The sequence below is a fragment of the Vigna unguiculata genome, chromosome 9 (genome assembly GCF_037176805.1).
Source record: "Vigna unguiculata cultivar grain cowpea cultivar isolate G323 ecotype 2 chromosome 9, ASM3717680v1, whole genome shotgun sequence".
Taxonomy (NCBI): Eukaryota; Viridiplantae; Streptophyta; class Magnoliopsida; order Fabales; family Fabaceae; genus Vigna; species Vigna unguiculata.
In genome coordinates, this window is record NC_140800.1 from 135,286 (window position 1) to 161,595 (window position 26,310).

Here is a 26,310-nt window from a genome sequence, read left to right on the forward strand (position 1 = left end):
ACAGAAAACATGTGTTACCACTATTCCCCCATTTATTAACTATCAACCATATTTTACATTTATCAAACAATATTTTGTTTTTCGTTTCTCATGGAACAGCTTTATCTTTTCATTTGCTTTTTGGACTTATAGGAATCTTACTTAGCTTAAAAAGTCAAATTATTGCTTTTATATCATTCATGATTATACTTAGTGAAGGTGATCTAAGTCCAATTTACACAATCTTGGACTACCATCAACACCCGAGAATTTTGACGAGATTCGACAAGAATCTACATTCGATATCAATTGAATTTAACAATGTTCCGTTTCATTATTCGTGTTACGTATATTGATTTAAGATCTTTTCATTAGAAACATTTTCAGAAAATAAAATATATTTACTTTGAAATTAAAATACCAAATAAATCTTCAAAACAGTTTACTTTCTAAAACTCAGCAATATCTTCAAACCATGGAATGTGCAACAACAATTCTCAAAGGGTTCGGCCATCAGTGTGCACGATGAGTAATGACATAATAATATTAACTAAAAAGTGTTCGTAAAATAAAAGGCATTAACAATGATGACATAAGTTTCATCATCCCTGAAAATCAGATCAAAAAAAGTCAGAAAATATTGTTTTAAAATTTAATTATTCAAAAAACGGAATGCAGTTCTATTCCTCTCACTGACAGAACTCGCGTTGTGCTTCGAAATTCAGACAAAGAATGAACAGATTACGTGTGAAAAGAATGAACAGATATGCAATGCCCTAATACTAAAAGCCACCCCGAATTAATTAAAACGATACACGCGCTTGTCACAAAATTGTTTCATGTAAAATACATGATCTTGAATAGAAGCCAAAATTTGTAAAGAATACAGAAAGAGATATAGATATACATGGATTACTATAAGTATAGCTGGATCAGCTCATCACTGACAACAGATGGAGTAAGAACACCTAAATCTGTGAAAAGCAGAGTCAGGTATTGAGGAGGGGTGTAGTCCCGCGCGGACCTTTCAACCTCAACCTTGGATGGAATAGGTACACCGAAATCAATAGGGCGTAAAGCAGGGGCTAAATCCTTTTGGTCAAGAGGGTAGAGACGAGCAAACTGCAGAAAAGCATAACAAACAAGACATTAACTACACACATATTCAAAGCAACCTTTCTAAAAAGATGAGTGCAAGCTAACATAAAGTCCAACTTAGCAAATTGCAAATATACCTTGTAGCTTTCAGCGGCGACATAAACTGGTTTATTCATACCGTGTGCAACCAATGCAATTTGGTAGGTTCCCATCATGTTGATTATGCCCCCACTTTCCACAACTCCATCTGCACCTACGAAAACCATGTCCACCTCATCCATAGTATATGCCACAGCAGAATCTATTAGTAGTTTCACAGGAACATCAAGCTTGGCCAGCTCATTGGACAACCGCAATCCTGTTCGATCTGGTCTTCCCTCTACAAATTAATAGACACGAGGTTGAAGTTCAGATCACAATGAAGATGCCAAATATATACACACCACAAGTTTTAAAATGGGTTCCACAAATGGAAATTATGACGACAAAAAATTGAAACTTCTTCAAAATAAATCTCCTTGTAGCTAAAGGTGACCTAAATCACAACATTCGAGTTATGTGTGTTTTGCCTTTTAGTTACCTAATTGCCTATGATATCGAACCACAGTTTCCTAAGTACTGGATTGTTGCCCCACTTATCATTGGAGATTCCTCTTTCTGAAAATATCTGACCCATAGGTTAAGGTTACACTCCTTGAATATCATTCGACAGTTTCCTAAGTACTGGGACGGGTACAGGGATTTAGTGGGTTGTTGAACCACTTATACTTTCCGAAAACATCTGACTCATATGTTAGACAGTGATAAGGGTTCTGTAGGATTTGAGCAAACCCATTAACCAACCCATCAAACACAACCCACTCTTGAGCATGTTGGATTCAGTTGGATCAATTACATCAACATTTTGAAATAAATTCTTTTTTCTTGTTAAAAGTTGTAATTTTCAAGTATCAACCTAATTAAAAAATAACACAATCTTTACAAAAATTAATCCAAGACTTCAAACAAGGCAATGAGTCAAGTTATAACAAGTTTGTCCAAACTAATTTAAAACATGAAAAGAAAAACATAACACAATTTGTTCATAACATACAAAATCCATGACCCAACCATTATAAGAGTGGGTTACTTCGAGTTGGATTGGATTTGATCCAATTACAAATGAAACCCAACCCAATCTAATTGTGTTGGATTGGGTCAAGTTGGGTCATCGGTTAATCCGATCCAGTGAACACCCCTATATAATGACCAAGTGAAGTCAAACAGGATCCCTTGATCAATTGTTACCATGATCGAATCCCAGTCTGATCAGGAGGGTACAGAAACCATACTTTACAGGCAATACCAATAACCAAGCCTTATCTCACCACGTGGAGATGTTTCTATGTATCAATCAATCAATAACAACAGACTAGCAGAAACCAAATTATCAGTAAAAACAATCAGAGAAAAGATTGGCTTCTTCCTTTGTTTTAAAAAGAATACAGAAATGAATTGAGAATAACAATTTTAACTATCCTCCCAGGGCTTTAATACAAGATGTGACTGAAAAAATATGCCTACAATTATTTTGAGAAAAGAAAGCCTAAATCCATGAAATTAAAGTTTAAAAAAAAAATACAAAGTTGCACATTTGTTATTTGGATTTTGGAACTAAATATGAATATGAGCCATCTGTTACAACTCTGAAATAATGCGCCCCTAAAGTAATATATAAATAAAAGCAAAGTAAGAGGGCAAAAAAGAAAAAAAAAAAAAAAAAACCTGTGCAGAAGACCCGAAATAATTTCTTGTTTTGTGCTGCCAATTTAAGGACTTCAAACACAACTCTGGAAAAACCATGAACCAAAATTGTGCAACCATCAAATATAAAATCCTGACTCAACATTGCGATAACTTTGCGGGCCTGCAGAATAAAAATGAATTTGGGCATAAATGTTAGAAAAATAAGGGAAATTAGAGTGCAGTGCAGAGAGGGTGGAAAAGAATGAGAAAGTTGCCTTGTAGGAGATTTCGCCGAACTTCTCGGCACGCTCAATCAAGCGAGATTTAGCGGAATTGAAGTCTTCGTATTCTAAAGCAGAAGTCCGAGTGACATATCGCATGAAGAGATCACAGCCCGCTGTCAAAGAGATAGAGGTGGCATCCCACGACTGTAACGCAACAAAGAGTGTTGAAATCAATGAACGAGTAGATAATGAAGTTAGTGGTCTGAGAGTACCTTCAGAGTATCGGAGGCCTTCTTCAGCTCGATTTCCAGCTGCATCATGGTGGTAGCTTGGCTGGTCCTTATCACGGCGGCCAAGGCGCGAATGGCGGCGACGGCCTCCGCCAAATGGGGCTGTTTTCGCCAGTCATTAAACTCATTGATGACGCTGAATGGCTTGTCAGGATCGGGCCTGAGTTGAGGTAGAGGATCAGGGTCCGGCCCAATGGCGGCCTGAGCCTGGGCCAGCCAGTCGCTGGTGACAACGCCGTGGTGTGCTGCTCTGGTCTCATAGTAGGCAGAGGTCTTAGGGTTTGGGCTGGGGTTAGGATTAGGGTTAGGGTTTGATACTGAGGAGTCGGTAGGAGCGACGGTGTCTCCCCTGAGAGCAGCCTCGTTCTGCTGCCTGTCCATGATGAATGACGCTGATCTCCACCACATCTTTGATCACCCTTCCCACTTCCACACAACAAGATCGTTTCGATTCGATTCGATTCAGACGCGAATAGATGCCATGTATTTTTTGAGGGTTAATCAACATTTATTACTAGGGTTCTGCGATTCCCAAATTCAATTTACATTGGAAAATTATAATATGACACTTAATTGTTTTCTTACTTTATAATAATAAAATATTATAATTAATAAGAAAAAAATATAAACAAAATTTAAAAATAAAATAATAATATTCATGAATTTCAATTGGAAGTATAACAAAAGCGGGTGTCAAAATATAAAGTCCATTTACATTTATGACGACCAAGCAACTTAACATCTCTCCTCTCACCCTCTCCCTCTTCTTTTCAGATAAATAAGAATGAATCAACTTTTGCATTTAAAAACTGCATTGTCATAGTAAATACAGCAATGAACTAAAAACTAGTTATCCTATACTGAATTTAAAAACAGATCAAACTAACTTAATTGTATTTTGTTCTAACCAATTGAATTAAACTATCATGAATTGAACATTTTTTAGACTGCACATTTTTGAATCGAATTATATTATTTTTGCATTGAACTACACACTATTTTTAAACTGAATTGCACTAATTTTAAACTAAATTACACTATTTTTAAACCAACAACATTATTTTTTAATTAAACTAGACTATTTTTGAATGATATGTTTTGAAAAATTAAGGAGTTGAAAAGTTAATGTTTTGAAAAATTAAAGAATTGGTGAAGAAAATTAATGAACCAAATTCTGATATGACAAACCATATTAGTGATAGGAGGAGTATGTGTACATGTGTTTGTTTGTTATCTTGCATGCACTATTTTTGTCATATATGTCAGATTCACAAGCTTGATACACAATGGAAGATCTTTTCAACAAAAAGTATGTTGCTTTATCAATTCAATAGATATTAGTTTCATCAAATCAAGGGAGATTGTTAGCACAAATAAATTTGATGCATAAATATTTGATGAAGATATTGCATAATGACTTTATAAGGATATGAAGGATTGATGGGGATTGATGAAGACTTGATAAACCAATGTAGACTTGAAGAAATTGTGTGTTGATCTAGCTTGAAGTGTGCTCAATTTGGGTAACATCTGAAGATATTGAAGCTTGAAAAATGGATCTTAACATGAAGACAATTTGACATAATAGGTGTATTGTGTTTGGTTACAATCTTTTTGTCTGTTAAAAGGGTTTTTAACAAGTTAATTGGTTTATTGCTATAGTTTTGTTATTAACATATTTAATCAATTGAATTATCATTAATTGAGTTGATTTCACTTAAGTCAAGTTAAATCAATAGATTGAACAGATAAATCAAATTGTTGAATATACTAACAGACAGACTATAAAGTTTGGTTTTTAAGAGAGATCAATAACATTTTCATAATTTGAGCATGAAACCAGTGTGAATCTTCTAGGAAACTCGTTCTTTATAAACTAGACAATACTGCAACTATCTTGATTGATTCTTAGAGTCTTGGAGCCTTAAAGAAATTATTTGGTTGCCTAGGAAGCGCCATCACCTAGGTTTGGTCTTTCTTAGGTATTTTGGTTTAATCTAATGTGATTCCAGATATGCAAGTGAGACTCTTATTGTGTTGAGCTTGATTCTTGTGGGATTCAAGAGTCTTGGTGTAGTTTTTTTATTGTCAAAAGTGTAATCTTGTGTCGATTGTGCACAACTTTTTATATAGTGAAAAGTTAGGCTAAATTAGGCTAAGGTTGTCTTGACTACCTAGATGTAGTTTTGTTATGAGTGAACCAATATAAAAACTCTTCTCATTGGTTTGGTTGTTCTTTTCTTAGTTAATATTTGATAAAACCATCAAGAAAACCTTTTTAATCAATCATTTTGTATGATTTAGATGTCTTGATGTAATTTGTTGTGTAATCATTGGTTATACTGTAAATTGGAATTAATCTTGATTGATTGTTTGATCAGATTATGAGTCTTGTGTTAGTTGCGTTTTCTGCATAATTATTGCAGTTTTTCAACCTATTGATTGTGTTTCTTAATCGATTGAATTATCCCGATATCATTGTATGTTTCTCTCTTAAGTGATTTTAATCTTTTGATTATATTTTCAATAAGTTAAAATGCATGTTCCATAAGTGATTGTTAGTTGAGCTTTTGGTCAATCTGATTCAAATAAAATGGTTTTTTTTACAAGATAAGTCTGGCCCTAAAAGGTCGTCTCAGTCTAGGACCAATCTTAACCGAAGTGCATCATTTAGGATATGTATGGATCAGGTTGAAACTATCACGAGCATGATGAGACTTGTCGTTTCTTTGCCAGTACCAAATATAATGTAAATATTAAGTAAATCACATAGTTTATCTTGATTAGTAGTAATGTGATTCTTAATTTATCTTGATTAGTAGTAATGTAATTCTAATCGAGTGATTTGTTATTTTCATTTTCTAATTTATTTACCAGAGGAAAAGAATAAGTATAAGAACAGAAAATCTATAAAAAAGGGTGTGAAGTTAAATTTTGTAAATAAAATCACTTTCACGTGAAAAAAAATTGTATGTTATTATATTATCAGAGATTTTTTTTTATAGTAAGACAATCTTTCAGAGGCTAATTAATCTATTTATGGATTTTTTTTTTCACACTAATAAGCCAAATTTTAAATAGGCTATTAGGCCAGATTATAAAGAAGTAATAGGGTGAAATTGTAAATACCTCAACAAATTAAAAGAGTTAAAATAAGATTTATTGATAAAACTTAATAAATCTATTCATAAATGCAAACATATTAAGAATCCACCATTTTGGTTCTTCTTCCATGCAAGCAAATGATTCAAATTCTCCTCATCATCAACCACTATTTATCTTTGACTTTGAAAATCCCTTATCTATGCTAAATGAGAGAGATCCAAGAGATATATTTTGGGCTCCACTACCCTTGTCAACCCATCCTCTCCCAACTCAACTCACATCTTATATCTATCTGTTAATCATACACTCTTCGTATCACACTTAAACTAATAACAAACAATGTGTTAAAAAAAATTGTTTATAACGTATCTAATTTCTGCAGGGTGAATAGTGATAAAATTCTAGGCATCGATGTGCTTATCTTATCCTTATTATGGGGGTGAGAGTGTGAAGATAAGTGAAAGTGTGTTTTATTTAATTAGTAGCTAGAAGAGCATCACTGAAACATGGCTTCTTCTGCTTTTCAGAAATTGTCTTTATCATCAGACAGCGAAGTTGTTCTTTTAGAATACAAGGACATAGAGACAAAATATGAACTAATAATCTAAACGAAAAGGAGATGCAATTAAGTAAAGGTGGCATTCCCATTATGAAGCCTTAAAAGTTACAAGTGGCAGCAAGAGGAACAAAACCCTCTCTAACATCTTTTTCCTTTCTGATGTTCATGCCTTTTTTTTTCATACATACACAGTCTATATATTATATATATGGTGCTAAGATCTCCGAGTCTGAAAAGATGAGATCGAATAAGGTAATGAATTAGCAGAGTGAGTTAAAACCATTACAGTTGAAGTCCTTTCTCACACGCCCTTCTTCAACACCACCATCGTTGGAGTTCTTCTCTCCTTTCATTATCTGAAGCCAACTTTGTCGAAGAAGAAGATTGGTGATTTGAGCCTCTCTGGTGAAGCCATGGATATGAGAAGTAGTAAAAATTGGAGTAAGAAAAGGTGTGATGTGATTTAATTACTGGGTATATATATATACCTTGGATGATTGTTGGTGAGTTCTGGAATTCTTTGAAAACAGGGCCCTTCATCATACCCTTCGCAAATGATTTCCCCTCGCTCATCTTGGTAGCACACTATGCCCTCAGAACGATCTTCATAAACCTGTTTAGCCGAATAAATACACATTAATTAAAACAACATCTGTTTCCTTCTGCTAAGACAAGGGTAAACATCAAACATAAAAACATAAAAACATTAAACCTTGTTCTTCATGGATGCTGTGATCCTTACTACCGATGATGATGATGATGATGATGATGTTGCCCTTTTGAGTGGGACATAGGTTGGTTTGGACATGAATTTTTTGTTTGGGCAGATGAGAAATGATCCATATCTGTGAATTGGGATTTGAATTGGGGAAACAGAGGTAGCAGCCATGAATGTGATTTGTCCCAGAAGAAGAAGAATAAAAGTGGTGAGGGATAGGCCCTGCCTATATAGTAACGCAATGATCTCATCCTTTAATTAATTAGTTTTTTATTAATGGTAAGCATTGGTTAAAATATTATTAAAAAAATGTTATGAATTGAATTATTGGTGGGCTGTGTCTTATCATGATAAAATGTTGTAATATAAATAGTAATGTAGGACCTTGGTTGCCGGTGAACTCCGAGTCACAGTTCAGGTTTCATCATGCTTCATAGTGCTTCTCTCTTATCATTTTGTTGCTTCGTCCATTCACCATTTCACTATGGAATCAATCAATCTTTTGCTCCATAAATAACACTTCACACAATAATATACATAATCTCTTATATCAACACGTCACTCACTGTAAGACCACATGGGCTTTCAAGTAAGTTATCATGGTTTTAATGAAGACTCTTTCTAATTGAAGAAAATTTTCAAAACTTTAAGCCACGATCTTCAACCATGATTTCACCAACTATAATTACGGAGGACCAACGTCACGTCACATCAAACCACTTCACTCGTTCAATTTCTAACTTTGTCGAAATTGCATCAAATTAAAAATAATTATAAATTGCAATACATTTATTATATTCACCGGGGTTATTCATCTTAGTTGTTTACTGTTATTTTAGTTTTCTTTTGTTCACATATATTCTCTTATTTTTTAGTATATATATATATATATATATATATATTTTTTTTTTATAGTTGATCGTACCTTCATTGTTATTTCCTTGATGACTTGTTTGTAACAGGCTCTTGTAAAAATTAATGTTCAAAATAAAATAGAGAATTCTGTAAATTTGAAGGAAAAATAAACAATCAATGTAAGTTATTTTTAAACAAATTAAACACAAACAAATTGAAAGATAATGTTTTGTGGACTCATATGAGAAACATAAATTGTGTTGGGTTCTTAACTTCACCACAATCTGGATGCAAGAGTGCAAATTCTCTATTATTTTTTTTCTTTTTTTTACTAAATTTTCAATATATATATATATATATATATATATATATATATATATATATATATATATATATATATATATATATTTAAACATCAAAACCAATTAGTTTATTTTTGAAAATACAGTATTATTCGTATAAATGGTTTTTCTCTATTCAAAGTTACAACATGTGTCACCTTAACCTACTAAGATACGGTAACGACAATTTCTCATATTAAAGTCTACATCACGTTATTATTCTGTTAATCCTTGATAAGACCCAATATTTTGTTTGTATCAAACAAAGTAACCAATGTCATTCAATCCCTGTATACGAATATATTAGAAATTTCTTCCACAGAGTAAAAGTATGTTGCATTAGCATTCACACCATAAAGATAATGTAAGTGGGTGTTAAAACATAAAAAACCAGAAAATAACCAATAATACTAAATGACATGTAATAGACAGTGAAGATAATATATATATATAAACAATCACACATATCAAGTAACCTCAACTCAATAGAATCTCTACTATTTCTGTCTATTAGTATCATTCTATCACGTTATATCACTTACATAATAATGGTTGTAAGGTAATTTGTTGGTGTGTTGAATTTGATGTAGCATTTGGGAAAGTTAACCGTGCACGCTGAGTGAGGTAACAGTGCATGACAGAGGCGAATTCTGATGTTGTTTGTTGGAAAAAGGATTTGGTATGCAGGTCCCGAAGCTCCCTCTTCTTTTGATGAAGCAGTGGGTGAGCAGCAGTAGCACTACTTCGTCATCTTCCACACTCATGCTTCCGATCCATCCAGTCAACTCAACAGTGCCTTTTCCTTATTCAGTTCAGCGTGCTGCTCCTCTTCTGTTACTCTATCTGACTCTCCACTCACTTTCTCATGTGCCACTGTTTTATTTTTGGCATAACCCAAGCTCAGACAACACACATAGCCTTAGGCACTAGTGCCACTAGACTAGACTAGTAGCCACACCCTCTTTTTCTCCACTCAGTTACCCCAATAAGCTCATCTTAATACAGGCCCATGAATTTGTATGCTAATGCTACAACCAGAACCACACACAGCTCCACTTAATCTGCAAGCTCAATCTGAGTTTTTTTTTTTTAACTCAACTCCTTTCCAATGCCAAACAATGGTAACTCAGATAGCAGAGAGGTTTCTGCCACCAGAGATGGAAGCAGCTCTATCACTCACAGGAGGCTAGAGGCTCCCTCTACCCCGGGCAGACCCATTTTCAGCTTCAACAGTGTTGGCAAATTTTCAAGAAAGAGCTTCCCTTCCAAATGGGACGATGCAGAGAAATGGCTCATCAGCTCCCACCACTCCCCACCTCACACTATAAAGCTCTCTGAGCCTTCTAACATAAAGGTGCACCCTGACTCTGCCAACTTTCAAGGCTCTGCGTCTTTGGACCACCTTGACACACCCCATGCTTCTAATGGGATCTCTTGCTCCACTCACACTGTGCTAAAAGGTGCTATCACCATCGTTACTTCCCAACTTTGCGCTTTTGTTTTTATGCTCATCATCATCATCATCATTATCCTGTCTCTCTTCTCCTTTCTCTTTACTACTCTCAAACTTCTGCTTATCCGCATTCTACAATAATAATCTTGGATAAAACTTGTTTCAGAATGACTGTAGTTTGAAGTTACATTTCATGTTTTTTTTTTTATCTGGACATTTCCTTTCAAATGTTATTTTCTCTATGAATTTTTGAATTTTGAAATCTTCCAAATATAGGTTAAAAGACTCTCTTTTTTTGTCTTTAATAGATCTTAGACTGGCTGGGTTTTGTGGCTGCAAGTCAATTTACTAACCTAGGAGCCGGTTGCTGTAAAGAATGATGGTAACTTGCAGTCTACACTTGCAATGCAACTTCCAAAGAAGCTGATACTCTCACTACAAACATACTGATAAAAAATAAAAATAAAAAACTCATCCTTTTGCTATTAAATGATATGATTGAGTTCAAGTTCATATAAATTAAGCAACTCCTTGACAAACAGTCAAATTTCATTTGCAATGCAGATAAGTTTACAGACAGCACTGTGCCCATTTTCCCAAATCTGCAATATTCAGAGGCAACTGAAGAAGGGCTTTTGTTTGGAGACCCAGCTGGGGAGGCAGTGAAAGATGCTTGCAAGGAAGTGGTTCGTAAGGATGTTGGGACGGAGATGACGCCTCTTGGAAGTTGCACAGCTTCAAGATGCCACACCCCATTCAAGAGTTCATCTCCTGCTCGCCATAACACTCCTGCAAGTAAGTCGGGACCATTGTCCTCCGCAAACCACAATAACAAAACCTGCACCATTGACCTTATTCGGCTGGAGGAGTGTCATTTTGCTAAACTGCAAGTAGGAACACAGTATAATTCGGTCACATCACACTGGAGCTCAAGAGAAGAGGAGGAAGAGGAAATATCAAAGAGCTTGAGACATAATGCTAGCCAGAAAGCTGATTCAGACTGCAGGGCTGCTACGTGGGAACAAGAGGAAAAGACCAAGTCTTGTCTCAGGTTAATAATCCTTGTAGTAGTCAGCTATTGGAGTTTCGTCTGGTGTTGTATCAGTGTATGCCTGTTGAGAAGGACTAAATTGTAATATGTGCTGCAGGTATCAGAGAGAAGAAGCCAAAATTCAAGCTTGGTTAGACCTCCATAGTGCTAAAGCAGAAGCCCAATCAAAGAAGCTTGAGGTACTTAGTTGCTGATATTTTCTGATGAATTATGATTATTTATAATGGCTTGTATTCAACAACAATGCCTGTGGAAACCATCGGTAAAAGTTTTCCATACAAAGTTATTCTTAGCTCTTCACTGGGTATAGTTGACCAAATCACTTAAGCTCAAGTCTCTTATTCTCCTAAAATAAAATAGTTTCAGGCCTTCGGCACAAGTCATGGCTGTAATTTATCAAATCTCGGCTACTCCATTTTCTTGTTCATGTTTTTTGCATCTGAAATAATAGTAAGCTTATACGCATGTACAAATCATCCTTCCGACGTTTTTTGTTTTTGGCATGCAGCAAGATGTTGACCAATTTATATGTCCATAATAGTAACCCAAAATGATTCCTTTGACAAAATACTGTGCATAGTAGTCGTAGCTGTTGCCCTTGATATATTCTCTTCATTGCTGTTCAACTTGAATATAAAACGGATGTGAATATTATATATTTTTTAGAACATGTCGATAATTTGTTTGGACAGACTAAAGGCTACAGTGTGATTGACTTGTAGTGAGTGTATCGTGCGAAGAATGTGGGAGGGGGGAAACAGAAAAATATACAGTTTCTTTTTATTCGCTTCAAAACAACACACTCTTTCTTTCTCAAGGTCGGTCACTTTTCGTTCTCTTCATTCTTCTGTTTAACGATTTATGGGAGTGAGTTTGAGTGACCGGTTGCAAAAGTAGCACTATTCAACTCGTTTATAAAGCCTAAATAGTTCTCAGGATTCTTGTCCAATTAATTGAGTACATGTAGGGCGGTGTGTTATATACTTAAACGTGTATGAAATATATTATACACATTACCTAGCAATTTCTTAAATTCAAACAAGGTTATGAAGCAAAGAAACTAAGGAATGTTGTTGAAACAATTGTTTAGGTGAAAGTTCAAAAGATGAGATCAACCTTGGAAGAGAAGTTGATGAAGAAGATGGCAGTGGTTCACAGAAAAGCTGAGGAGTGGAAAGCAGCAGCCAGACAGCAGCACTTGGAGCAAATCAAGAAGACCGCTGAACAAGCACAAAAGATTAAGAACCAATGTAACCCTCTAGTCTTAGGTCACAATACATGTGGTTGCTTCCCCTGCAATAACAATCATCACTAAACATAATATAACATTGATCCCTTGTCCTTGCATGGAGTTTACTCCTGAAAATATTTGTTTCGCTATCGTTTCACTAAATATTTTCCTCGTCTTCAATTAATGACTGTGATAACCAGAGGTAATAATACGTCAACTACTTTTCAAAATTGAAGCGTGTTGAACAATTTAAGAGTGTGTGTGGATAAGAAAATATCTTACCCAACTAGTATAGACTGTGTAATATCTTCTTAACCAGCCACAGTGTTCCTTTTAGGATGAAAATTTGCATTTAATGATAAATAGAGAGGAGACTCAGGTACAAATTCAAAATTCAACTTACAATTACTACTTATTGATACAAGCATAGGAGAGGGAAGCTTGAGTTGATTGAGATCGCACTCACTTACTCATTATTTTCATCTCTCTGACCTGTCCTCAACTGAACCAAACTATATTTAGGAGGTGACAATGGAACAAGAAAGAGTGAAAGTGAAGAGGACAGAGATGAAAAACTAGAGGCCAAGAGAGAATGGGAAGCCAGTAGAGGACAACCAGCTTGAACCTGCAATGAAATTGGCAGGAGTGAAGCGCTGAGCCTCAGCAGCACTGGTGATGACCTTAAACCCTCTCCAAGTGACCCTCCTTGAGGTTGCAGCACCAGGCCCAGTGTTCTGATACTCCCCGTAGAACAACGTGTTCAAAGCAAAGTTGCCATTCCACTCGTGCCAGCCAGCAGGGTCAATGACGTCACTTATGGTTGACTGCATGATGACAGTACGAGAATACTCCTTCCAGGGCCTCCCGAGAAACGTGGGGAAGCTGCTCTTCACAGATTCAAGGTCTTTGGTTGCACCAATCCTGCTTTTCTGAATTACAATGCCGGTGTTTTGGTTGGGGTCAACGCGGCCCTGAGCGGTCACCATGTTCTTCTGCCCACGATTGGGACGCCTAGCGTGGATGTCGGAGTTCTGGATTACAGCCGCAGAGTTGCCGAAGATGAAGTCGACGGAGCCTGCTATGTAGCAGCTGATAAAGAATTGGCGGTTGCTGTGGACGTAAAGGGTGTCTTGGTATGCAAGAAAGTCGCACCTGTAGAATGCTGATAGGTCAGCACCAACTCTGAGTGCAACCGCTTGGTGCTTCGAGGGACCAGCTGTGTTTTGGAAGGTTATGTCTCTTGCCAAGAAACCTTCACCCACCACGGCTGCACTTTCAAACCAAACTCTTGTTAAATATCTCTCTGTTCATTTATAGTGCAAGTATTTTCAGTTGAATTTTAAGACTGAATCAAATGAAGCTACGTTTTTCTTCAAAAAATAATGGTTAAATTCAAGTCATTGTGTGATCGTTAGAGATATTGTCAATGATTGTAAAATTGAATCAAATGAAGAGACTAGTCACCATGTCTACTTTTCTCAAACTGTTTTCAAAATTATGGTTGTCATTGTTGGAGGTATTGTCAACGATCGTAAAACTTTAAAGTCACACCTAAATTAGCTGAGTAATAATGATGCAGTACAAGACAAAGAAGACCGACTTCATCTTCTCACTTCCAAGATCCATGCTTAATTGGTGGGACAGACTGTTTATTTGTGTCGTGGTACGTTGGAAACTGGATCATCTTCTGACAAACATATCTACAGTATCTTCTATCTCTCTTTTTAATTTTCCTTTCTACATTAATAATCACACTCATTTCAACTTGATATAGACACTTTTTACTAATGGAAAGAGGCACGTTTAGCTTTTGAATAGAAAAGTTGGTATCTTTAAAATAATCATTATTTTAGCAATGTTCAAAACAAAGTTAAGCAGTCGTTTGGGAGACCAAGCACAATATGATTGAGAGGACATTGGGAGATGTTAGTATGCGAGAAAAAGAAAATGGAGCGATTTGGATAATAATAATAATAGTGTCTGAAGGTAAGCACTGAACCAGAGTTGAAGCATGTACCTTTTGTCTTTGACATCTTAATGTGGATGAGTTTAGCATGTTAGAAAAGCGGGAACTAAAACAAAGAATAGTAATTAAGGAACTCACCAACTGTGGCAGAATTGAAGGTGGTGCTGCCGTCTACCACGTTTCTACTAGCTGTGATGATGGTGTTGGTTCTGCCATCCCCAAGGAACATTATGTTAGTCTTCTTCTTCGGCACATCCACGTTCTCTCTGTACACACCCGCTTTGATCCTGATCACGTATCTCTTGCTACTCCTCTCAGGAGCCGCAGCCACGGCAGCCGACACCGTCCTGAAGTTCCCGCTGCCGTCCGCGGCCACCACCACGTCAGGATTGACCGTACCCGTCTGCAGAAGGCGGCGGTCGGCGGCGGAAATCCAGCGGGGCCACATGATTTCATGGGGGTCCTCCATGGTTTTCCTGTGCTCGTTTTTGTCGTCGTTGTGCATGGCCATGGCCATGTCGGTGTCAGTGAGGTTCTTTGTCATGGCCAATGCGTTGCTGCACAAGTGCTCCGCGTGCACTTGGCCTGCCTGGAGATGCTCCCTCAGTTTTTTGTCAGCCAGGTCGTGAGAGAAGCCGTCGAGGCAAGTCTCTTGGTTGGTTATGGCAGAACTGATGAGAGTTTTGAGATCATCGGCGTGGTGCGACAGAGGCTTCTTGGAGGGGTAGTCTTTGAGTTCATCTATGGCCTTGTGGAGCTCGTCCAAGGTTTCGTCAATGGTTTCCAAGCAATCGTGGAGGGCCGTTTTCTGCCTCTTGGTCAGGCCCTTTTCGTTTAAGAGCTTCTGCACGGTGAAGTAATTCCGCTCAACGATTCCAGCGGTTATGTTCAGCGACTGCTCTATCACGTTCTTGTGGCTGGAAACTTTGTCGGCCAGGCCGGGTTCGGAGGCTATGCTTGAGAGGCACAGCTCCGGGTACAAGGTGCTGCTGCAGGCGCTTTTGATGATGGCATGCGACGAAGTGGAGGAGGAGGCATTGTCGCCGGAGTTCTTGCGAGAGCTGACTCCGGCGACGACGGCGAGCGCGACAAGGAGAGTGGCACCGAGAGCCAACAGGAGTTTGGTCTTGGTCTTGGTCTTGGTGAGGGCATCCGAAATAGCGGGAAGAGCTTTTTTGATTTGGTTGGTCATGGATTCCAGTTTTCAACCACTCTGAGGAAAGGAAAGTAACGTAAGAGATAATAAGTGAAGAGTGGTTTTGTTTTGGAGAGGCTGAGAAATGATAGGAGTGTGTGTGGCCTCTTTGAGAAGCTTGCACATGACAGAACAGCAGAGGAAGTTAATGATAGCTGGTCCCATTTTGGTTTGTTGTGGCCTGTGGGGTTCTAAAAATAAATTTCTACTGCATAAATTCAAGTTCTTAGCCTCTTTTGTCTTCACCCCAATAATTCGTAAATTTTCAAAATTGTTTTATGCCCCTAGTTATACACCCTTATTCCCAGTCAAAGTGGTAACATGCAGTATTCACTATCATACAGTTAGCAACTATGTTATCTATGCCTGGTTTCTAAACTTATATTACATTTAAACAAATCAAATTTAAGGTTCATGTTTGATGTCCACCATTCAATTTAGATGCTAATTTTACTTTACTAGTGTCAAAGGCAAACTTGTGTTTGAGCTGTCTTAAGTTAATTTTTGTACTGTTAACTTGTGACTTAGTGTTATGAGAAGGACAACAAAACAGAGTTAGAGGAACCAAAAGCCAAGTATTCAACTTATTATATGTTTTGCTGCTTCTGTTATTTAACTATGATTAGCAAGAACTATATATGTGCAAGGTTTTTGTGTCATACTTCTAAAACCATCATATACTGTTTTTTTATGCTGGAGGCTTCAACGTATCATGAACCTGAATACGTGTTGGTGTAAGAATGTGATGTGATGGTACTATAAGAATATTGTTGGAACAGAGAGGCAGGCACCGCTAAAAGAAAGCTGCTATGAGAAGATATTACTTAGACAAAAGTGAAAATGTCTAATCACACTAATAGTGAGCACTGTACAACCGAATGTAAAGAATGACTTATATACAAGTCAGTACTGAACAAACTAAAACAGATCTTTTGTTTTTTTTTAATCACAACCTAACACCCTTCTTTGATTAAAAACTTTTACAAATGGAAATCAAGAACATTCAGGGATGTTCTCATCTCATTGAACCTCTCGTACTTCAAAGCTTTTGTCATAACATCATCTAATTGAAGTTCAGTCCTGCAATGCTTCAATTTGATGCTTCCCCTGCTAACTTGATCTCGCAAAAAATGGTATTTAGTGTCGATATGCTTGCTTCTTCCGTGAGACACTGGGTTTTTGGCTAGATCAATAGCTGATTTGCTATCCACTAGTAATTCTACAGTGTCATCATTAAACATCTTCAATTCTTTGAGTAAAGCCGTGAGCCATAGTGCCTGGCAAGCTGCAGAACAAGCAGCAATGTATTCTGCTTCACAAGTGGAGAGGGCAACCACCGTTTGCTTCTTTGAACTCCAAGATATTGGAGATCCGGACAGCAGGAAAACTTGTCCTGAGGTGCTTTTTCTGTCAGTTGCATCACCACTCCAGTCAGAGTCCGAATAAGCTAGCAGTTGTAGGTGATCACCTTCTTTGCTTTGATGAAGAAAAATAAGACCATATCCCAGGGTGCCTTTAAGATATCTCAGAATGCGTTTAGCTGCAACCAGGTGTGATTGTTTAGGGTTGCTTAGAAATCTACTTACAATTCCAACGCTGTAGGTGATCTCGGGTCTGCTATGGCATATGTATCGTAGGCTTCCAATCATCTGCCTATATAGAGTTTCATCCACCGAGACTTCAGCTTCATCTTGTATAAGTTTCAAGCTAAGCTCCGCAGGTGTTGCTGTCGGATTACAACCCATCATGTTGAACTTCTTTAACATTTCCAGGATATACTTTCTCTGATGCATGATAATCCCTCTCCTATCATAAGCAAACTCCAGTCCTAGAAAATATGATAAGACACCCAAATCAGTCATTTCAAATTCTCTTTTCAGATCTTCTTTCAATTGATCTATGCAGGTTGAACTACTTCCAGTAACTAATAGATCATCCACATACAAACAGACTAGCACTGTCTCTGTAACATTTAAAGATTTGACATACACTCCATACTCCGTGGTGCACTTCAGGAAACCAACTCTATGAAGGAAATTGTCAATCCTTTTGTTCCATGCTCTCGGTGCCTGTCTTAGGCCATACAAAGCCTTTCTTAATCTTAACACCTTATGTTCATTGCCCTTACTCACAAATCCAGGAGGTTGAGTAATGAACACTTCTTCATCCAACGTTCCATTTAGGAAAGCGGACTTGACATCCAACTGCCACAGACTCCAATTTTTCCAACTAGCCAAAGCCACAATCATTCGAATGGTCTCCAGTCTGGCTACTGGAGCAAACACTTCTGAAAAATCAATTCCCTTTCTTTGCATAAAGCCCTTTGCCACTAATCTTGCTTTGTACTTTGCAACTGATCCATCTGGCTTGAGTTTAGTTTTGAACACCCACTTTACCTCAATGGGTACCTTGTCTCTTGGCATATTTACCATCTCCCAAGTCTGATTTTTTTCAATGCTCTTTATTTCATCCTCCATGGCAATTCTCCACACTTCACTTGAAATAGCTTCATCAAGACTTACTGGTTCAGAATTGGCCATCAGTGCCAGGTGTTGGACCAGATTGCCATCGTCAGTTATGGAGTTGTCAGGATACATCTGATAGTCTTGAAGGCTTGAGGGAAACCTTCTTTGTCTTGTTGGTCTGTCATTTGATTTTCCTTCTATGCCTTGGTTGTTGGTCTTAGTAGGACTGTCTTCTTTCCAGTTGAATTCCACTTCTGCAGACGTCGTGGAAACCACTTCATACCAAGATCTGGACTCCTCAAAATGAACACCTCGGCTAAAACATACTTTTCTTTCTTTGGGATTGTACAACTTATAAGAACCAGTAGAATTATATCCTACAAATATCATTGGCTCTCCTTTATCATCTAGTTTTCTTCTCCTCTGATCTGGTATGTGTTTGTAACACAATGAGCCAAAGATCTTCATATTTTTGACAGATGGTTTGACACCAGTCCAAGCCTCTTCTGGAACCATTGAATTAAGCCTTTTGGTGGGGCAGCGATTCAACATGTACACTGCAGTCATGGCAGCCTCTCCCCAAAAGTTGTGTGGTAAATTCTTATGCTTTATCATGCTTCTTACCATGTTTAGAATAGTGCGGTTCCTTCTTTCTGTCACTCCATTATGCTGTGGGGTGTATGGGGCCACCACTTCATGTACAATTCCCTGTTCTTTACAGAAGTTTTCCATTTCACCTGAAACAAACTCCCCACCACCATCAGTCTGTAACACCTTCACAACCTTACCAGACTGCTTCTCAACTAACACTTTAAATTCTTTAAAGATTTTATACATGTAACATCCTTTTTTTTAATAAACTGTATTATTTATTTTAAATAAAACACTTAGAAAAATTCTATTTTTTTACTAATGCTTTATATTTTATTATGATGTAATTTAAACATTAAAAATATATTTTATCATGATGTAGTTTTTACTTATTGAAAATAACAATAAAAACAAAACAATGACATAATTGAGTTAGACTATTATGGGCATTTTAAGTTTGTGATGTTTAAGTGTGATTGGTTTGAGAGTGATGCAGACAAATATGGGCTTACATGTGTTTATTTCAACAAAAAATGTTACCAAAATGATCCCTTTGTGTTGCCTTCTCAAGTCCACCAATGCTTTTATGTTGAAGATCCTTTTGAAACAAGTAAACATTATGTTTTGAAGACGATTCCAAGAGATTTATTTAATATGGGTGATCACTCACAAGTAAATAATTCTGATAATGATGATGAATTCAATTGGGTTAGGGAAGACATGCCTGTAACAGTAGCTGAGAAACCTTCTAAAGATTTGGAGAAAGATTATTCTGATGATCTTGATTTTGATGAGACTTTGTTTGACTATATGGACTAAGAGGAGGATGGCTAGTGTTGATAGAATGGATTTTGTAGTTTGGATCTTTTTATATAACAAGATGCAAAATTGTAAGATAAGTCTCTCTGCTTTAGTTTGACATGAATAAGTCTCTTTGTTTTTCCTATAATTGTAAGATAACTTTTTAAACATTTCCTCATATAATGTGGTGTTGATAGAATGACTCTGTTTTTCTGTTGTTCGTCTCTATTTAAAATTTTGTTATATGTTTGGTTGTATGAACTATTGTTGCTATCATGAAATGTGGTGAATAACTTTTAAAATTTCCTTAGCAAAAGTTCCTCAAATATCAATTGAGCTACTATACAAATCTTGGTGAAATGTGGTGAAATGTCATTTTGTATAATTGTCCTGTACTGAGAAGAGGGTTTATCTGCTATTTTTTGAATCCCGAGTATTAGAAGTGTATTGGATAGAAACAGCTCTGCATTCAAAACTTTTTGTTGTTTCAAAAGGAGTTTCCAGGAATTAACGAATTAGTTGTTTTAAACTCTTTTATGGCTCAAAAATGTTTCATTTTCTATGTTGATTGAGTGCAGGGATTATTAGGTATATGCTGATTAACTATGATACACAGTTGTAAAGGTCATGATTGAACAAAAAATACAAGTATAGAACACATGTTAGTAGGTGGTTTATGTCACTTTATCCCTCAAGTCTTTTTCTTTTCTGTTGTAAATTTCAATGTTTCTAATTCAGGTGCAGTTGGTTTTTTCGTAGAAGAACCTCTCCTCTTATGAGGCTCGTGTGCTAGACCACCTTTAAATGTTTTCATCGAGAGATTTATCCATTGAAACTGTGTGGAACCATTTCTTTTCATGACAGTATCAATTGAGCTACTGTACAAATCTTGTTACTGTACAATTCTGGCAGGTCTATATCAACATAAATATGTAGCCATTAAATTGATTTGTTTTATGTTGCAGGTCAACTTTAAAGAGGAACACATAACAGTGGTAACGGTGATAAATTAATTTCTTATTTCACTAACACAATGTATCAAAGTTAAGCTTTGAATGAAAATTTGGCTTCCAAATTTTATTGCTAAATTTTACTACAGATTCTTGAAGTCAAGGAAGCAGTTGAAGAAGCTATAGATTGCAGTTGAAGATCTCTAAGAACCATATTTTGTGTACAACTTTAACAGACTCATATTTCTTCCAAGCCACATTTAGGTTCATTTATGTGACATTTCAGGGATACACAAAATTTGCAACTCTAGAATAAGCTTGAATAGAAAACTTAATATTGTCTATTCTTCATCTCTTTATCACTTATATGTTTATTATTCTTCATATCTGCATCACTTCTCACTTATATGTATTTCCTTGCTTGTTAGTTATGCTTAATTGCTTTTTTTTTCTTACTTATTTTTGCTCTTAACTTCCTAAAAGTGTAGATGAAACCTCAAGGCAGCAACATTCAAATGAGTGCTTCAAGTATGGAACTTCCTCAAGTAAAATCAAGCAAAGAATTGCGAAGGAAAATGCAAATTTCACATGGAAAGATGACAAGCAATCAATGTAGAACTACTGCACCTAGAATTGCTGCTGAAACACAACTAAACTTGCCTACTTTTAAGTTGCATGACCATGCAAATTTGGATAGGAGGCTTAGCTCGAGAAATCAGAATGGGAAACTCAAGAAAAAGGCAGCAAATGTAGCTGATAAATCAAAGGAAAAGCTACTACAAATTGAAAGAGCATTCACTCAAGTCACTAATTCAAGTGCTGATCAACAACCCAATAAAAAGGGAGTGTCACAAGAGGAAAATTCTAAGAAAAGGAGATTGCCTATGAAAGGAATGATGGTAGATGATAACTCAAGATCTAAGGAAGGACTAGTGATTGAAGATGTTGAATCAATGACAAGACAAGGTGCTGCTCCTAAGGATACAAAAACAAAATTGGGGTCAATGTCAATTGATCAATTTCTTAAAGAAAATGGAAGCACTGATGATGAAGACGAAAATATTCAAAATGGAAGTGAGGAGGCGGAACAATATGTTGGAGAAGGAAATACATACCAAGATGAAGATGGTGAATTGAATGAAAAAGAAGGTAAATATTTTATTATTAGCATTTGACAATTTGTTTTTCATATGTAATATTTAATTTTGTGAGTTGAATGTCAAAATAGGGACAAAGAAGAAAAGAACAAGAGGACCAACTCAATGCTTAGCAATACACGGAAGATCAATGCAAAATCGTCCAGAAGTTGTATTGGATGCAGATGGAGAACCTATTGGTCCGACTGACAAAATTGTAACTGACTTGAGTTATTTCCTTGGCACAATAGCGAGGAATTCAACCTTTTGTCCCTTGATTTACACAAGTTTCAAAGCTCTACTCAAAGATAAAGATAATAAGGCTCATATATGGACATATGTTCTGGTATGAAAACTAAACTTATATTGATTTGGCGACATAAATATTTCTTAAAATTCATCCATTTAATGTTTTTTAATGTAGGAAAAGTTCAATATTAGTGATAAAGGAGAGAAAGCCGTATTTACTCGTATAAATGATGCATGGAGACGCTACAAAAGTTTTATCAAGAAAAAACACTTTTCAAAGTACTCCACATTGAAGGATCGGCTAAAACATCGTCCTTTATTCCTTTCTGAAGCTCATTTCAAGCAATTGCTCAAACATTGGAACATTAGTACTATCCAGGTAAGTTTATTTCATGTCTTATTACGTTAAAGCTACGTGTTATAATCTACCTTGATTGTTATTTTTCTCTTATCTTAATGTAGAGCATTAGCGAGAGAAATGCTGCAAATAGAGCTAAGCAAAAGTACATCCATCGCATGGGACCAACTAGTTTTGCTAGAATTCATGCTGAATTGGTAATATATTTCTACTTATGTCATCGTATGTTTTATATTTAATGCAAAATATGCTAATTGACCTTTTGCTTATTGTAGCGTACCAAGAAAGAGGTAGGAGAAAAAGTTACTCAAGCTGAAATGTTTATTACAACTCGTCAACGTCGAGAAGGCCGAAAAGGAAAAGAATTGGATGAAGAAACACATAATGCTATTGTATGTTTACAATTCATTGTATAGATTCCTTTTTCTCAATATAAATAAATCTCCTTTATTCATTGTATAGATCTACATAATGATTTTTTATTTTTGTTTTATTAGATTAAGCTTCAAGGTTCCATTCAAAACTCAAGTGATTCTGCAGAACAAACATTTAAATCACTGTTTGGAAAAGAAAAGCCTGGGAGGGTACGTTGTTACGGAAAGACTATGACACCATCACAATTTAGGAAAAATGAAGAAATTGCTGCCATCAAGAAAGAACATGCAAATGCAATTAGTGGTATGGCAAAGGAAATACAAGATCTACGAGCAATTGTAAATTTTGTGGTAAGGCAACAAAATCCAGATTTAGATGAAGAGGACTTAAATAATATGATGGCACGCGTTTTAGGTAAAGAAAGTAGTGCAACAGGGCCATATTCATCTGCATCAACCCATGATCCGCAGGTAAAGAAAGTTTTTAATTGTACTTCCATCATTAATATCAATGTAAAATACCCAAAAGTTTAATACTAAATAGGATATGGTTAGGATGTTGCAATAACTACTTATTAATGCTTTAGACTCTTAGCAACTAAAATATTGGTATTTTGTGCTTATTAGGTGTTACATTAGATTAATACTATACTATAAACTCTCAAATCATGTTTGTTATTTAACATCTATGATACATTATGTAAGAGAAGAATCATGATGAGTATAATGTTACATTTTAGGTCTCTACTTCACTCATGAACATGCATTTGTTGGAACTTAGAAATGATTGAAAACATGTGATTCAATGCACATTTACATGTTAAATTTGACTTAATTAACTTGTTATAATGTATAATATGTTGGAAAAATGTGATAATATATTTTGTTGTTGTTTGTAGCTAGAAGACAATGAAGATCATGAAGACAATGAAGGCTATGAATGTGACACCCCGACTACTATACTAAATAATTATTTCTTGATAAAAAGATATGGAATTAATTTTTTTTTTTATAAGATTATTCTTGAGAGAACATTAATAATAACATAACATCATATTCATATATATAGTTTACATCTCTGTAATTGTTCATGAAATATTACAAAAGTATATATTTGTATAATATTAAGAGTCTTACATCAAAATAGAAGATTTATCTATATTTTTAATATCTCCTAAAGATATTAATAGAAATTATCCATGAGTCAATCTTCAGAAGATCCACCAATAACATCCCGAACAACTCTCACTGAGCAGGTTCCTCTTCTGCTCATGCAACAGGTACATATGAAAGAAAAATATGAAAGGAGTGAGGTCTTTATAAGCCTTAAATATCAATCTTAATAAACTCAACAAACAATGCAGACACCGGGGGCCTAGATTTGGACCTATAACCACCAAACTTGATCTTATTTTACCAGACATATGGATCCATATTTCACTTCTGATGATCCAATCTGAACATCAAAAGTTACTTTGGGAAGTGATTAGGTAGTTGAGTATTTCTCATGGTACAATCATAATTATTTCTTTCTCGAGAATATTAGCCATTCATCGGCTCACAAAAGAGATATATACTCACTACCTAACCTTGGCGATGCCGAGCAGGTATCGGATAGTCCGAAGTTTGGCCTATGAATATCCTAGTCCAGGGCGCTATTCTGAACTATCCAGATATTCACCTACTTGGTAAAACTTCCTTAGACCCCACCATGGTCCCTGCCTTTCATCCCGCAGTGTACCAAACTGTGACTTCCCAAATACAAATACTTTGACACTGGTTTAATCTCAACTTATTGAAACCAGACTTAACTCTTACTTAATTGACACACTCTTGGGTATTTTCAAAGGTCATAAAATGTGATGACTATCAATTCATGTCATCGTATAAACTATACAAAGAATATAAAATAACGATAAAATATACATACAATTTTCTTATATCCAAGCTCACTAAATAAAATAATATTTACTTTCACTTCACATTTATTTTTATTTTTTAATTATAAACTAATGATAAAATAAGAATCAAAGCAAGAACTTTAAGTAAATAATTAGATAAGGATTAGAACATTATAATTAAATATAAAAATATAAATTAAACGGGACCAGTGCATAACTGGAGATATAATAATTGAAATAAATAAACAGGACCAGTGCATAACTGGAGATAAAAATAAAATAAATAAATAGGACCAGTGCGTAACTGGAGGTAAATAAAATAAAATAAATAAATAGGACCAGTGCGTAACTGGAAGTAAATAAAATAAAATAAATAAATAAATAGGACCAGTGCGTAACTGGAGGTAAATAAAATAAATAAATAAGACCTGGAGGTAAATAAAATAAAATAAATAAATAGGACCAGTGCGTAACTGGAGATAAATAAAATAAAATAAATAAATAAATAAATAGGACCAGTGCGTAACTGGAGGTAAATAAAATAAAATAAATAAATAGGACCAGTGCGTAACTGGAGGTAAATAAAATAAAATAAATAAATAGGACCAGTGCGTAACTAGAGGTAAATAAAATAAAATAAATAAATAGGACCAGTGCGTAACTGGAGATAAATAAAATAAAATAAATAAATAAATAAATAAGACCAGTGCGTAACTGGAGGTAAATAAAATAAAATAAATAAATAGGACCAGTGCGTAACTGGAGGTAAATAAAATAAAATAAATAAATAGGATCAGTGCGTAACTGGAGATAAATAAAATAAAATAAATAAATAAATAGGACCAGTGCGTAACTGGAGGTAAATAAAATAAAATAAATAAATAAATAAATAGGATCAATATATAATTGAAGATTAAATAAAATAAATATAAGAGGATAATAAAAGAAAGTAAATAGAATAATATATGAGTCAAAATAAATAAAAGATTCATATAAAACCCATGAGCTTATCAATATTAATATATAAGAGCTTAACCTCACTCCCCCCTTACCTTATTGATTGAAGAGCACGATAATATTTGAAGAGGACTAGGATCTCTTTGAATCTTTGCTCTAAACTTTCTTACCCTATTTTCTCTTTCTCTCTCTTCTTTCTCTTTCTCTCTCTTCTCTCTTCTTTCTCTTTCTCTCTCTTCTTTCTCTTCCTCTTTCTCTCTCTCTCCTTTCTTTCTCTTTCTCTTTTTCTTTCTCCTTTCTTTCTCTCTCTCCCTCCTTTCTTTCTTTCTTTCTTTCTCACTTTCTCACCGTAACTTCTCTCATTCTATATATATATAAGCCCTTCCATGTGCCAAAATCATCATTATCCTCCTTTTTTTTTTTTTCTTCTTATCTTTTCTTCTTATCTTCTTATCCTTTCTTATTCTTTTCTTTTTTTTTCTTTTTCTTTTCTATATTATTATTTTTTTTTCTCTTTTAAAAATTCTTCATATATATTTTATTTTATTTATTTTTTTTTTTACACACACCTATTTAATTAAAATATTTTTACCTAATATATACTCATATATATATATAATATTTGTTTTGTTTTATTCTTATTGTTATTTTCAATAAGTAAAATTACATCATGATAAAATATTTTTTTTAATGTTTAAAATGCATCATAATAAAATACGAAACATTAGTAAACATAGA

At 35.3% G+C, this 26,310-nt stretch overlaps 5 protein-coding genes and 1 long non-coding RNA gene across 12 annotated transcripts; 2 read left to right on the plus strand and 4 right to left on the minus strand.

The window, feature by feature from the left end:
• Nucleotides 1-756: 756 nt before the first annotated feature.
• LOC114195936 (uncharacterized) lies at nt 757-3,854 on the minus strand. The gene is made up of 5 exons (XM_028086382.2): nt 3,299-3,854; nt 3,078-3,230; nt 2,842-2,983; nt 1,215-1,456; nt 757-1,101 (listed from the first exon to the last, which is right to left on the minus strand). The coding sequence occupies exons 1-5, from the start codon at nt 3,722-3,724 to the stop codon at nt 895-897; spliced, it is 1,170 nt and encodes a 389-aa protein (XP_027942183.1). The 5' UTR covers nt 3,725-3,854; the 3' UTR covers nt 757-894.
• A 3,192-nt stretch (nt 3,855-7,046) lies between these two features.
• Nucleotides 7,047-7,938, minus strand: LOC114162575 (uncharacterized). The gene is made up of 3 exons (XM_028046505.2): nt 7,693-7,938; nt 7,469-7,593; nt 7,047-7,382 (listed from the first exon to the last, which is right to left on the minus strand). Exons 1-3 carry the CDS (start codon nt 7,867-7,869, stop codon nt 7,241-7,243), a joined length of 444 nt encoding a protein of 147 aa, XP_027902306.2. The 5' UTR covers nt 7,870-7,938; the 3' UTR covers nt 7,047-7,240.
• A 1,474-nt stretch (nt 7,939-9,412) lies between these two features.
• Nucleotides 9,413-12,791, plus strand: LOC114195964 (Remorin family protein). The gene is made up of 4 exons (XM_028086417.2): nt 9,413-10,354; nt 10,912-11,398; nt 11,496-11,577; nt 12,489-12,791. The coding sequence occupies exons 1-4, from the start codon at nt 10,003-10,005 to the stop codon at nt 12,711-12,713; spliced, it is 1,146 nt and encodes a 381-aa protein (XP_027942218.1). The 5' UTR covers nt 9,413-10,002; the 3' UTR covers nt 12,714-12,791.
• Nucleotides 12,792-12,956: 165 nt separating this feature from the next.
• On the minus strand, nt 12,957-15,887 carry LOC114195962 (pectinesterase-like). The gene is made up of 2 exons (XM_028086416.2): nt 14,734-15,887; nt 12,957-13,896 (listed from the first exon to the last, which is right to left on the minus strand). The coding sequence occupies exons 1-2, from the start codon at nt 15,785-15,787 to the stop codon at nt 13,205-13,207; spliced, it is 1,746 nt and encodes a 581-aa protein (XP_027942217.1). The 5' UTR covers nt 15,788-15,887; the 3' UTR covers nt 12,957-13,204.
• Nucleotides 15,888-18,719: 2,832 nt separating this feature from the next.
• LOC146883432 (uncharacterized) lies at nt 18,720-23,882 on the plus strand. Of its 7 annotated transcripts, none has more exons than XM_085666261.1 (10): nt 18,723-18,848; nt 20,613-20,642; nt 20,747-20,861; nt 21,081-21,746; nt 21,826-22,079; nt 22,158-22,361; nt 22,445-22,537; nt 22,616-22,732; nt 22,838-23,185; nt 23,614-23,882. In XM_085666261.1, exons 4-10 carry the CDS (start codon nt 21,086-21,088, stop codon nt 23,761-23,763), a joined length of 1,827 nt encoding a protein of 608 aa, XP_085522387.1. In that variant the 5' UTR covers nt 18,723-18,848; nt 20,613-20,642; nt 20,747-20,861; nt 21,081-21,085; the 3' UTR covers nt 23,764-23,882. The 7 variants fall into 7 exon arrangements, with proteins under 7 accessions (XP_085522383.1, XP_085522389.1, XP_085522387.1 ...); XM_085666260.1 differs by having other exon boundaries at nt 21,086-21,746; XM_085666259.1 differs by having other exon boundaries at nt 20,747-20,818.
• Nucleotides 23,749-25,888, minus strand: LOC146883433 (uncharacterized). Its single transcript, XR_014984447.1, has 2 exons — nt 25,668-25,888; nt 23,749-23,979 (listed from the first exon to the last, which is right to left on the minus strand). It is a non-coding gene; the product is annotated as an uncharacterized LOC146883433 (long non-coding RNA).
• Between the last annotated feature and the right edge of the window lie 422 nt (nt 25,889-26,310).

Coding starts and splice junctions, on each gene's coding strand:
- LOC114195936 (XM_028086382.2), bottom strand. CDS start 3,724: ATGTGGTGGAGATCAGCGTCATTCATCATGGACAGGCAGCAGAACGAG. Junction 3,231..3,298: donor AGGCCTCCGATACTCTGAAG/GTACTCTCAGAC, acceptor GTTGCGTTACAG/TCGTGGGATGCCACCTCTAT. Junction 2,984..3,077: donor TCGGCGAAATCTCCTACAAG/GCAACTTTCTCA, acceptor TTTATTCTGCAG/GCCCGCAAAGTTATCGCAAT.
- LOC114162575 (XM_028046505.2), bottom strand. CDS start 7,869: ATGGCTGCTACCTCTGTTTCCCCAATTCAAATCCCAATTCACAGATAT. Junction 7,594..7,692: donor CAGCATCCATGAAGAACAAG/GTTTAATGTTTT, acceptor TCGGCTAAACAG/GTTTATGAAGATCGTTCTGA. Junction 7,383..7,468: donor CTCACCAACAATCATCCAAG/GTATATATATAT, acceptor TGGCTTCACCAG/AGAGGCTCAAATCACCAATC.
- LOC114195964 (XM_028086417.2), top strand. CDS start 10,003: ATGCCAAACAATGGTAACTCAGATAGCAGAGAGGTTTCTGCCACCAGA. Junction 10,355..10,911: donor CACTCACACTGTGCTAAAAG/GTGCTATCACCA, acceptor TTTGCAATGCAG/ATAAGTTTACAGACAGCACT. Junction 11,578..12,488: donor CCCAATCAAAGAAGCTTGAG/GTACTTAGTTGC, acceptor ACAATTGTTTAG/GTGAAAGTTCAAAAGATGAG.
- LOC114195962 (XM_028086416.2), bottom strand. CDS start 15,787: ATGACCAACCAAATCAAAAAAGCTCTTCCCGCTATTTCGGATGCCCTC. Junction 13,897..14,733: donor CTTCAATTCTGCCACAGTTG/GTGAGTTCCTTA, acceptor TTGAAAGTGCAG/CCGTGGTGGGTGAAGGTTTC.
- LOC146883432 (XM_085666257.1), top strand. CDS start 21,086: ATGAAACCTCAAGGCAGCAACATTCAAATGAGTGCTTCAAGTATGGAA. Junction 22,733..22,837: donor AAGAAACACATAATGCTATT/GTATGTTTACAA, acceptor TTGTTTTATTAG/ATTAAGCTTCAAGGTTCCAT. Junction 23,186..23,613: donor CATCAACCCATGATCCGCAG/GTAAAGAAAGTT, acceptor TGTTGTTTGTAG/CTAGAAGACAATGAAGATCA.